At 36.5% G+C, this 13,446-nt stretch overlaps 1 protein-coding gene across 4 annotated transcripts in view; it reads right to left on the bottom strand.

Annotated features, from left to right (window-relative positions):
* Window positions 1-1,437: 1,437 nt before the first annotated feature.
* Window positions 1,438-13,446, bottom strand: part of Aass (aminoadipate-semialdehyde synthase) — a 73,134-nt gene continuing 61,125 nt past the window's right edge. For all 4 annotated transcript variants that reach the window (XM_004856444.4, XM_004856445.4, XM_004856446.4 and 1 more), the window contains 6 exons: window positions 12,107-12,274; window positions 9,737-9,832; window positions 8,095-8,210; window positions 6,697-6,785; window positions 5,790-5,966; window positions 1,438-3,833 (listed from right to left, as the gene is read on the bottom strand). In XM_004856444.4, coding sequence (XP_004856501.1) covers window positions 3,715-3,833; window positions 5,790-5,966; window positions 6,697-6,785; window positions 8,095-8,210; window positions 9,737-9,832; window positions 12,107-12,274 — 765 coding nt within the window. In that variant the 3' untranslated portion in view covers window positions 1,438-3,714. The remainder of the gene's footprint in view (window positions 3,834-5,789; window positions 5,967-6,696; window positions 6,786-8,094; window positions 8,211-9,736; window positions 9,833-12,106; window positions 12,275-13,446) is intronic.

Here is a 13,446-nt window from a genome sequence, read left to right as displayed (position 1 = left end):
ATTTTGGGTGTTTCCACATCTTAGGCAAGTCATTTAGCTTTGTGAGGCATATTTTTCTCTTCTGTAACCAAAGGATGGTCTTTTCACCTCTACATCCACTTTAAGATTGTCATTATGGAGCTGAAACGTCTATAGCTTGTTTGAGCAGCATGGATCTTTGATACGTCTTTCAAAGGTATCCAAAAGATTGGGAAAAAACCTAAAGCTAAAATCTCATTAGCTTTAACTAAATTTCAAATGTTATTGCCAAAGAGGAAATAACATTAATGTTTCTGAGCATCTACTAGGTATCAGGAATTTTTCTTATATTATCATATTAACCTTTATAACCATCTTATAAGTTACTGTTATTCTTGTTTTATGGAGAAAGAAACAGCTACTGTGTTGTACAACCAATCTCACTATATCTAGTGTGGAAACCTGGACAACACAGACACTTTACTTGTATTTTCTGGAAGAGGCCAAAAGAGGTAGAAAAGATCTGGAAGCTACGAACATTAAGTCTACCAGAATAGTTAGACTGGGGGTCTATACTTTGTCTTGAAAGCCAAGTTTACCCATGTTGTGTTTTTGCAAATAAACTTGTATTAGAACACAGCCATGGTCATTCATTTACACATTGTCTATGGCTGCTTCCACATCACAAATGTAGAAATGAACAGTTGTGACAACCCTTGAACTGCAAAACCTAAAATATTTATTATCTGGTCCTTTACAGAAAAAAAAATGCTGAACCATGGTAGACCCTTAGGCTTATAACTCTAACCCACTCACTCACTTATCCCTATGCTGTACCACCGCCACCTTTATTTCTGAAATTTCTGCAGGAAAAATTTTTATCGAGAGCCAGTGCAGCGTTTGATTTTATCTAGTTTTATTTAAGTTTACTGACATTTCCTTCTCTATCACCACCACCAACACTGACATTAGATCAACACATCAGACACACACGATTAATCACTTATTGTTACAAAACAGCCCAAAGCCATTAATTAGTTACACCAACAGCTCAACAGGTTTCCCTATCCCCAAGAGTCTAGTTCCCCGTTCCCACTCCATCTGGGTACTCTCATAAACTGGGGGCGGCTTCCAAATTGGGGGTGGAATCAATAGGACAAAATTTTATCTTCTAAATGATTGTGTTATGGTTGCAAACAATAATAGAACTGTTTTTGTTTTAAAAAGGGTTATTGATCTCCATATATTATTTGTGACAGGTAAGACCAAGGCCTTAATCAGTTTTGATTCTTTTCAAAGAGCACAGATGATGTTTTCTCAATTGCCGTGCACCCCGTGTATAAAACCTGCCTATCTCAAAGACAGAATCAGTTTCATACATAACAATACAAGGATAGTTTGTGAAGGTCAGACAGGTGATTGATTTACATCTTTAAAAGCAAGAGTATTTCCCACAAGGAAGCAAACAACAAATTCCCATTAAAGTTCAGTCTTTTTATAACAAATTGAGATATGATTCACATATTTTACAGTTCACACTTTCAAAGTATTGTTCTGGCATTTCAGTAGTGAAATCATACAATATGTGGTCTTTTGAGTCTGGCTCCTTTCACTCAGCATGTTTATAATGTTCGTCTATGTTATAGCATGCATCAGTACTTTATTTCTTAATGCTGAATAATATTCCATTGTACAGATATAACATATTTTGCTTATTCCTTTATTAGTTGATAGTCACTTGGGTTACATCAATTTTTGGCTGTTTTAAATAATGGTACTATAAACATTTGTGTACAAGTTTCTGTGTAGACATGCTATCATTGATCTTGGTTATGCACCAGCAGCATTTGAAAATTTCAATGTTTTTGCATTCTCATTAGCACTTGTTATTATCTTTTATTATAGCCATTCTGCTGAGTATAAGGTGTATCTCATTGTAGTTTGATTTGTATTTCCTGATGGCTGATGATATTAAGAATCTTTTCGTGTTCCTATTGACTTTTTGTATATCTTTGGAGAACTGTTAATTCAAATATTTTTGTCCATTTTTAAATTGGGTTATGTGTCTTTTTATTATTGAATTTTAACAGTTCTTTGTATATTCTAGATACATGTTCCTCCCTGACCTGATACATGATTTACAAAATGTTCTCTCATTCTGAGTTGTCTTTTTGTTTTCTTGATAGTGAAATAATTTTTAATTTTCATTATGTCCAATTAATTCTTTCATTTGCTGCTTTTGTTTTTATTACCCTTTATTTAAGAAATCATTGCATAATACAAGGTCATGAAGGTTTATGCTAATATTTTCTTCTAAGATTTTTACAGTGTTAGGCAAATGTAAGATTTAGGTATTAAGTCCATTTTTTATATTTATTATATTTGTATGTTAATTTTTATATTTGTATGAGGTAAGGGTTCAATGTAATTATTTGTATGTAGATATTCATGTTTCCAAACACCATTTAATGAAAAAGATTATTTCCCCCCATTGAATTTTCTTAGCACCTTTTTTAGAAAAGCAGTTAACCATAAATGTGAGTATTATCTCTGGACTCTCAATTATATTATTATTTTATCCTTTTTAAAGCTATTGAAATTATTTTCTCAATATCATTTTTAGTTCATGCATTGACACTTTACAGAAAGACAATAAAACTCTGTATGTCACTTTTGTGTTCTGTGACTTTGCTGAGTTTCTTTATTAATTTTAATGTTTTGTTTTGAGTATGCCTTTGGATTTTCCATAGATTGCCTTTAGACTTTCATATCTGAGATCATATTATCTGTAAGCAAGATTTTATTTTTTCTTTTCCAATCCAGAGGAATTTTATTTTCTTGCCTTACTACCCTAGCTCAACCCTCTAGTACAGGTTGAACAGCAGTAACAAGAACAGACATCCTTGTCTTGTTTCTGATGTTAGGAGATATTAATTCAGTCTTTTGCCATTAAATGATACATCTGTGGGTTTTTCATAGACATCTTTTATCAGGTTGAGGAAGCTCCCTTCTGTTCTCACTTTGTTGGGTATTTTTATCATGAAAGGAAGTTGGATTTTATTAAATCCTTTTTCTGCACCTTATCAAGGGCTCATGTGGATTGTGATTTTATCTCATTTCTTCCCTTTGCCAAATACTTAAGAGAAATTTTCTACAAAGTAATTTACTAAATACCCATAACTTTTAAAAAGGTATAAAATAGCATTTTTATAAAAGTTTGTAGATATGTAATCTAAAGGTATGAAAAATTAATATGAAAGCTATTAAAATATAACTATATGAGGTATTTTTTTCTGACCAAAACATTAATAATCCATTTGCTAACTACAAGAAAATATATTCTTATAAGAAAAGTGATACAATAAATTAATAAATGGTATAATAACTATCACTTCTACAAACATATGGAAAAATACATGATAGAACTATTATTAAAGTTCTCTGTTAATGACTGGCATCTCTTATTACAAATGTTTTCATTTTAAAATAGAAATTTATATTTCTAAAACACTATTGTGCTGACTTAATCAAAATATGTCATGGTTTTTTGTTTTGGGGGAGCTGTTTTGGTACCTGGGATCAAACTCAGAATCTTGCGCTTTAAGGCAGGCGCTGGAACCACTGAGCTAAATCCCCGGCTGCCCAAATATGTCATGTTTTATACTTTATAAAATGGCATAGTAACAAGCTTGTTTGTCACACAAATGTTGAGAATTCTGTTGCCTGGAAAGATAAGACAAAAAATCTAACTCCCAGTTATAATTTGATTGTGCTCTGTGTAGTATATAAAATGCCTTCTGCTTTAATCCGCTCCAATATTGGCCCATAGATCTCTTTGGAAAAGGGGCCCATCAGACCTTTGGCTTCAATTTCACCTGGAAGAAAATAGATGTGTGATTATCAATTTGAATGTGGTACTAAAGGTTCATTTTCCTACCAAGAATCTCTACAGAGAAAGGATCGCCCCAGCAGCAAACTCGGAGGCAACAAATTGTGGGAAGACTGGGCATTATTTAAATAGCTGTTACATGTCCTCTACTAAATAATAACTTAGTGCTCTATAAGAGAAAGGGTTAGATTGGGCTTAAAAGCACAGCTGAACTTAAGGACAGTGACGAAATTTGCCCCTTTAACAGCATCAATTCCTACCAGAAGGAATTGAATCCAATCTGATTATTTGGGCACAAGACCTGTTAGGATGGTTTAAGTTAGGTCTAAGACACTTTCTGTAAGGGGTATGCTGACTCTTTCTTCACTTTGATTCCAAAAAAGTTCAGTAGGTAGTTTAATTTCACATTACCTAATATGCTATTATAAATATTTTTCTCCTTATTTCATGTACATGCTGTGATTTTTTTCACTCCCTTCATTCACAAGGGCCAAGTGAGGTATTATTTTCATAGATAATGCTTACTGGATGTATATGTATATCCAGACGTCATCATTAAGTTAATGGTTTGACATTATTTTTTCAATAGTATGAAAGCAATATTCTCTCTATAAATTGCACTTGGAGTTTTGATCCTTTCCCAGGCTATTAACATGCCAGATGATACTCTCTCACAATGCTGGGCAGCAGCATTGGTGAGCCATAGCTCCCACTCGGCAATGAGATCATGAGAGGAAACAACCTACAGTCTACATCAGTTGTGTCCAACCTGTGGGCTGCAGGCAGCCCTGGACAGCTAGGAAAGAAGCCTCACAGAAGTCAACTTCACCCTATTTTGTGATTTTTTTTTAGCCCTATTTTTCATGACTCAACTGCAAGATGCCAGAGCAGAACTCTATAAGCAGCAAGGAAATGCTGTTTAGGGGAGGGCATAGTATAATGCTAACTCTGCCTCACACTCCTGCAACATACACTCAGTCCGGTTGAAACCCAGATTGTCAGACCTTCCGTGGACTTGTGTGACCATGGTGACTAAAACACAGCAATTACTGATTATAGTATTTCAACCTACCTACATGTGTGTGCCTCTGAAGACAAGCTTTTATTGTTTTAAGCAAACATGTAAGTTTTCTTATTTAATTACTAAATTTGGGCTTTGGTTTAAAAAATTTTAATTAAAATATTTAAAAAATAAATGAGGTTTTGTACTCATATACCTTAACTATATTATATATTTTATATGCGGCCAAGACAATTTCTCTTCACTCAGTGAGGCCCAGGCAAGCCAAATATTTGGATATCATGATATATAAGCTACTGTGTTGCTAAGTTATGAGGTTCAGTGGGTTAGATGTATTCAATGCATTTAACTTAAGATAATTTTAAAGTACCATAAACTTATTGTGATATAACCCCATTGTATGTTGAGGAGTATTTGTAATCCGAAATATTTATTTACTGATAATATGCTGAGATATGAAATTAACAAGACATGGCCCATATTGTTAAAGATCTATAAGTAAATATTTTCTGCTATTTCAGAGCTTCTCCCCCCAAAATAACAAAAACCAAGGCAGAAAAGAATGGAGTTAACTATTCTATCTGGAAACATGGCAGCTTCACATGCTAATTCACAGAAGTGTCACGATGTCATTAGGAGTTAGAGGTGACAATATCCACTTTCAAGATGAGGAAACTGGATCAGAGGTGCTGAGTGACTTGCATCTCATCACCATTCAGCTCTCTTGTGTCCGAGCTGGGTGGAAATTAGGTCTAACTCTGTTCAATTCATGGCTATCCCCGGGCCAGGTATCTTCAAAGATGGCTCACTTTTAATCAATGTCAGTGTTAAGGTTAAAACTCATTATTTGATGTCCAGGAATCAAATGACCTCAAGCATAGTCATGGAGACAGACTCAGGCCTCAGGTGAACAGAACTTACCATCAAGCAACATTTTGGCTGCCATGGCTGTAGGTAACCCCACAGTTTTAGCCATTGCTGAAAAGCCATCGAAGTCTCCATAAACCACAAGATCAACAGTTTTACTCTCTAAATGTCCAGAAGGATGCCTGATACCAAAACTGTCTCTCATCACAATCATATCTTTTTCTTCAGGGCCTTAAAATAAAACAAGACATTTTAAAATGGCACTATCATTATAATTCAAATATTGCATTTCATCTCCTGTCCCTGTCCCTCTGCTCTCACAAATTTCCCTTCCTATTATAAGGGAAATTCCCATTATAGTGGTCACTAGACAGCTATCTACACTGTTTTTAAGGTCAAATGCCAAGTGAAAAAAATTAAGGGGTTAAAAGTTTGATCATATCTCTTTGTATAGGGCAGTATCAGTGTAGTCTGACTACAGTTATAAGTTCACAGCTGTAGGGATCACACAGTTGCTCCCAGAAATGTTCCTTTGGCATTTCTCTAATAAACTGAAAGCAAAGTTTTTTTTTTCTTTTCTATAATACCCAAATTCATTCCCCAACCCCCACTTCCACCTCCAGTACTGGAAATTGAACCCAAGGTCTTCTGCATACTAGGCAAGCATTCTAGCACTGTGTAACATGTCCTGCCTTTTTAAATTTTATTTTGAGAGAGTCTTGCTAAGTTGCCCAAGCTGGTTTTGAATTTTTAATCCTCCTGCTTCAGCCTCCTGAAGAGCTAGGGTTACAGGTGTGCACCACCTCACTTGGCCCCAAGTTCATTCTTTCCTAGTAAGTCTCATAGTTTTCCGGCTGGGTCCAGCTGCTTGGTTCCAGCCCTTCAATCTAATGCTCTGGTTGTAATGACTCTATCTTATGACTCTTTTTCAGGGATATTTTGCTAAGACCCCATAGCCTACCATAGGAGAGTTTCAAAGCCAAATGCTTAGATAGAGCACCCACAATGGACTCCGCCTGTGGAACTTGTTCATCTCCAAGCAAGCCCAACCTGAAAAAGCACAAGAGGCAGCTGCATTAGTCAAGTCGTGCATGTGTTCTCATTAGAGAAGCAGCAAAGGGTCCACGGAATTTTTTTTTAATTTTAATTTTTATTTTTATTAGTACATGTTTGCTTTTATTAGTACATTCATTTTGGTAAACTGAGATTCCATCTTACTCCAGAAAGAAAAGCTATCATCAAGAAATCAAATAACAACAAATGCTAGAGAGGCCTCCAGGAAAAAGGAACTCTTCTACATTATTGGTGGGAATATAAATTAGTATAGCCACTATGAAAATCAGTACAGATATTCATCAGAAAACAAAAACTAGAAATCCCATTTGACCCAGCTATTCCCTTTCTAAGTATCTTTCCCAAAGAGTTAGGGATATCATTTTATAGTGATACATGCATACCCATGTTTATAGCAGCACAACTTAATAATAGCTAAATCTTGGAAGTATTCTACATGTCCATCAATAGATGAATCAATAAAGAAAATGTGGTATTTATAAATATTCGAGTAATATTCTTCCCTAAAGAAGGATAAATTTGAGTCATGTGTAGGAAAATGGATGCATCTTGAGCCTATACTGTTGAGTGAAATAAATCAGAAACACAAGCTTAAATATCACACATCTTCTCTTATATGAGAACCTCAAAGGATAAATAAATTAAAGAGTAAAATAAAAGACAGATAACAGGAAACAAGCTGGGGAGAAGGAAGGGAGGAGAAGGAAAGGAATTACAAAAGGAATTAAGATATAGAAAATTCGGTATTGAAAGGGCAAGTATCATAAGATAACTGTCCAAGTTCTCAGAATATACTAAATTGTGAACTAACACAAAGAGCAATGTTTTTACCTGTAGAATCGACCCTAAATTCCCCCAGCATGGCTCCTTGAGGCCAAGCAGATGGGATGCCTTGTAAACCCACATTCTTACAAACCTTTAGAAGATCAATTTATAAATTAGCTGCACAGCAGTCACGTGAATTAATGCTCTAAAGAAATTAAGAGAATACTCAGAATCTCCTACAGGAAAATAGAAACATTCTACTTTGTTCAGAAACTGAGTGGAGAAATGCTTGAAAATGGTGTTTTCCAGGTTATACATGTCATTGAGTTCCTCCCTTTATCTACTTTTTAATCCTACATAAATATGGTACATGTCAATCTCGCTATAGCAGGTCAACTTTAGAGCAGCTAATTAACCAAAGAGATATAAAATGTTCCATTGTATTTTGACCTTCCTTTGACTAGAAAGGACAAAGTAATCATTGATCCAATAAACTTTAGATTGGATGATGCATGCCTACCCTTCAGCAACTTCCAGCTGGGTACTGTCCCCTCTCAGTTTCTTAAGAACAGCTTCTTTAAGCATACCACAAGTGGAGGAGCGTGAAATCCCAACTAGATCACACAGCAGTTGCTTCTGGTTAGGAAAATAAAGACAAAGATTCTAAATTCCTAATAAAATAAGAAATACATTAGCTGAGAATTCATCCTGTTAAGATACTGTACTTAAATGCACCTCAAATTATTAAATTAAAAACAATTCAGAAGAGCAAATTGTAACACATGCACATGCATACACGTACGTGCACATTTACACACCAACACATGCATGGCATTCCAGAATGATATTTCAGCAATAAAAAAACTCTAAACAGAGAAAATCCCAGCATATTTCTTGCCTTCACATTTCCTCTCCATCACTTTTTCACCCATTCCCCCTCATTCTCCAGCAGTCAATTTGGGCAAGGCTAAAGTGGAAGGGGCTTACTGCCATTGTTGCCAGTAGTAACCAGAGTTCTGCTGTAGGTTTAAGAGATAGGAAAGACTTTGCTGGTAATAAAATCTCAGAGAAACACTAAACAATGGCCACAGCTTTTTCTGCTTTCTAAACAAGACTTTTTTTTCCCATGTTCCCAAAGGGAAAACTATGCTCTAGATCAGGGGTCAACAAATTGGCTCACAGGCCAAATATGGATCACCATTTGTTTTTTAAATAAAAGTTCTATTGCGATACAGCCATGCTAACTTGTTTATGTATTGTCTACAGCAGGACAGAGCAGTTCTACAAGATGGCATGACTCATAAAGTCTAAAATATTTACAATATTATCCTTTATTTTTTTTAAAAAAAGCATTTGCAAACTCCTATTCTGCACTATAACAATCAATGTCCTAGGGTTACCACTAAGAACACCTGCACCAACTTTTCCTACCTGCTCCCTCAACCCCAGATTCTCTATACAGACGTTGTACTCACTCCTGTCCAACAAGTAAATTTATGTTAGGTAAAACAAACCATCAAGGCTCACAGACACACAAAAAAACTGAATTTAAAATATTGGTCCTTTTCTCCTTATGATACTTTTTTAAAATTTCTATTGAAATAGTAGCATACTGATAACAATTTAACTCCTGACAGTAAAAGCTCTCCTTTATATTCAGTTTCAAGCCTCCAAAGTTCTTCAACCTCAAACCCTAAGATTTGGGAATAACACAGATAAAGCAATATTTATAAATTGGAACTCAAATTATTTATCCTTGTGCATATGCATAGTCAATGAGAGAATTAGTGGGATTAGGAATTCAGTTCTGTGATATATCAGCGTCTCTCCTGGATTATCATCTTCAGAGTGTCCAAGTAACTCCTGTCACCACTTACACAATTTGAAAATGCCAGAGCCAAGGTACAGAGCATGGTCATCTTTCCTCAAGGCTCAGGAAGAAACCAAGCAGGACAAGTTAGTGCAGGAAATAGGCCTGGTGTGTCAGTCCCTTGCCCTCTCCATCCTCCAGTAGCAGGGAAGGGAAAGGAGACTTTCAGGTTAGAATTAACTTCCTGTATTCACTACAGAAGGGATTAGTTAGCTAGCCCAAAGCAGAGATCACATCTGACCATTTAAGAAGACATTCTGAAAACCAGCAAAGTAATTTTACAGTCACTCACCCAGGTAAGAGAGCTGGCTTCAGATCGGAGGGTGGGATATGCTTCTCTGCTTATGAGACCCAATTTTACAAATCCATTCAAAGCTTTGGAATAACCCTGAATCAAGAATTAAAAAGAAGTATATGAAACATTTTCCTTAAAGAACAGATTTTAAGCTTTTTTGAAGCATGACCTGTTGTGATAACTAATTTAGAAAACCAGCTGAACATAGTCATTTGTATTATTGATATAGATACAATTTCTCAAAACAAGGTCAATAGTGTCATAAAAATTCCACTGGTTTGTATAAATGAAGAGATCTAGAAAAACTTGGGTCTTTACTTTTGTTTCTGAGTACTGCGTAATTGGTATTTTCTGGCAGCCTGAGGGCAAATGTCTTCATGAGCTGTATACTATCAATTCAGCAGAATGTTATTTAATAGAACAGTCAGCTTTGCTCTTTCTTATAATGGAAGGAGAAATTTTTGAAGCTGATAATCCCTTCTTATTAATTGCCACTACCCTATACAAGGTTTATAAGGGAGCAGAAAAACAGGTAAGAATCAGAGATATTTCTAAAATGTAGATATGATCACATGACCACTCAGATAAAAATTCTTGTGGTAAATACCTAAATGTGCAAAGAAAATGTGATGAACTTATATGTTTATACAGAATAAAAAGGACTTAGACACAGAGAAATAAAACAAACCACTGGCCAGGCTCTGCATGTCAATACTATAGAAATATCTCTAATCATACAGGATTTTTTCAGTTATCCCATTTCACACATGAGCACCACCCCCAGGGCCCACAATTCCTGGCACCTACTTCAGGCAGTGAAGGGGACAGGGAGCACCCCAGATGAGGAAGTGCTAATATACGTATAGAGAGCTGCACTGAAAAGAGGGCCTGGAGCAGGCCCATATGAGTGATGTACATATTTGGGAGTAAAGTTCCAGGCAAAGGCTACAGCCACTTAAAGATAAGAGACAGCAAGGCGAGGAAGAAGTGAAGGGTCACCACTGGCAGGCCTCCAGATCCTACATCTTCCAGAAAACACATAGTATGTGGATACTGGGTAACACACATAAGACAAATTGCCTCTGTGCCACTAGCCAGGAATCATCATACCCACAGATCAGAAATCAGACCTCTGATTGTTAGCGATACATGTATTTTAGGTAATATATCATTGTAATGGGTCCAATAGTGTCCTCCGTGCAAATTCATGGCAACCCCAAGTCTAAGACTATGACCTTATTTGGATACTTTGAGATAGGTAAGAACCTCAATATCAAATCAACCTGGATTTATGATGGAGCCTAAATCCAATGACTTGGTTCTTCTAAGAAGAGGAGAGAACACAATGAGATGAGGTGATATGAAGATGGAGCAGAGACGGACTGAAGTGACCACAGCCTAAGCTTCCAGAAGGCACCAATTTGCCTACACCTTGATTTCTATCCTGAACTGTGACAGAAGAAACTTCTGTTGTTTGAAACCATCCAGTTTGTGAGTTTGCTATGCTAGGAAACTATTACATGTGTTGTCTTGATTTGATAATATTCGAAACTGCTCTTTTTTTTTTTTTTTTTTTGTACCGGGGATCAAACTCAGGAACTTGTGCTTAAGAGGCAGGCAGCGGAACCACTGAGCTAAATCCCCAACTCTATGAAACTGCTCTTTTGAGATCATAAATGTGTAGTGGACATTTGCACTTGTGTTTTAGTCCTGTAGTCTTAGTTTTGTGCTTAAAAATTGTTTTTCAGGTTTGTTTTGGAGAAGCCCCTATCAACCTGTCACTTTCTCCAGCCCCAGTTCCTGGATTTCCAATGATACTGACTCCATTTTAAGCCCTAGAAATGTATAATGTAGGCCAAAGCTAACTGGCATCTTTCTTTCTACTGACTTCAGGAATAAATCTCTAGTTAATGAGACAAATCATATTTTTAGTTTTTGGAAAGATACAGTTTTTCATTCCAACTAAATTTGAGCTTAATGAACTTAATAGGATCTAAGAGGCTAAGATGCTGCCACGGTCCTGTGTGCATTTTAGACTGCAGTGACTACTGGGAGGAAAGGCTGAGAGACAAAGAGAAATGGTGAGGTCAGCTGACACCAAAGAACCCTGGCGAGGTCACTTGATCCCCAAATCTCACTGCTCCTAAAGCTGACCTCCTGCCTGCCGGTCACTTCCAATGAGTCAACAAAATGCCTTCTACTATTTTGAGTTGGGTCTCCTAAAACATTCAAACAAAGGATTCCTAAGAAAAGTGTCCTCATTTTGCTTTAGCACCTTAATTTTTTTTGATCACTAAGGAAAATTAAGTATATACGCTGCTTACATCAAAATTGGCAACATGTTTAAACTAAAATACAGCTGCCTACCTTGTACCTCAGCGTCCCCCGCAACACGGTGTGAGCAGATGGAATGCCGTAAATCTCGGCATACCTGGTGCTGTCTCTGTTGGGGTAGCCTTCCAGGTTCAGTCCCGGGAAGTAATCCATGGATGTGACGGCATCCAGAAAGGAGACTCCTCCTGCAACATTCACAACCTGGGGAAGGTTGGGAAGGCACATGAGGTTATAGACTTTGTTTCCCAGGAGCTTATCTATACCAGTGACACAAAAGAAACCAATAGAGGTTTTTAAAAATTTAACAAGACCACCATAAGCACCATCTCATAGTCAAGGTGTTTCACTGTTCAAATTTATAAGACTTTCTCCCAAGTTCTCAAATCTTAAAAAGTATTCCTTTTTTTTTCAACATAAGGTCTCATTTTCTACTCTTACCCTGGATAAAATGGCACTGAATTATGGCCCACTAGTTTGCTTAAAAAAAAAAAAAAAAAAAAAAAAAAAAAAAAAAAAAAAGCTAAAAGCAACATATACTTATTTAAATACTTTCTATGCTCAAACAGCAATGACAATATTCTCTCTCTCTCTCTCTCTCTCTCTCTCTCTCTCTCTCTCTCTCTCTCTCTCTCTCTCTCCTGGGGTTTGAACCTAGAGGCTCTGCACTGAGCTACATCCCCAGCCCTTTATATTTTTTATTTTGAGAGAGGGTCTAGCTAAGTCACTAAATTGCCCAGGCTCAGTTCAAATTTGCATTCCTTCTGCCTCAACCTTCTTCCACAGTGCTGGGATCACAGCCATGCATCACAACCCAACCCTCTCTCCCTCTCTTTTCTCTACTCTTACATCTCTTTTGAAACCCACATCAGGCACTAGACTTACACATTTCATTCACACATCCAGCATTTATGGCATACCTACTACATATATATGTGGGGGGAATCACACAAATTGTTGGGAAAACAAGAATAGTGTTGAAAAGCTTGCAATTCCTGATTTCTTTTCACTCATATTCACTGAACAAGCACTTCCTGAATGTCTACCAAGTGCCAGGAACAGTGATAGAGGAACTATAAAGAGCAAAGTTTTGGGTGCATTTCAGGATGGTGGAGGGCAGAAGAAGAGACATTTCCCTTCACAACAAAAACAATGCCAAGAGCATACAGTGAAACTCCAACAAGCACACCCCTAATCTTAATGCTAATGAGAAGTTAAATCACCGATTCCCTAGCTCTTTTGTTAGCTCATCTGTTCTCTTACACATACTCTTCCCCCAGCACACTCAAAATGGAGTGAAGTGGTTTTTGTCTTTAGTTTTAATTAAAGGATCAAATTTTCTTTTGTTGTGTGAGGTTTGTGATTGTCCTTGAGAT

The sequence above is a fragment of the Heterocephalus glaber genome, unplaced genomic scaffold (genome assembly GCF_053883595.1).
Source record: "Heterocephalus glaber isolate CG9 unplaced genomic scaffold, H.glaber_assembly_v1.0 deba00000546, whole genome shotgun sequence".
Classification (NCBI taxonomy): domain Eukaryota; kingdom Metazoa; phylum Chordata; class Mammalia; order Rodentia; family Bathyergidae; genus Heterocephalus; species Heterocephalus glaber.
The sequence above is the reverse complement of the archived record's forward strand: the minus strand, read 5'-3'. Positions and strand labels throughout refer to the sequence as shown.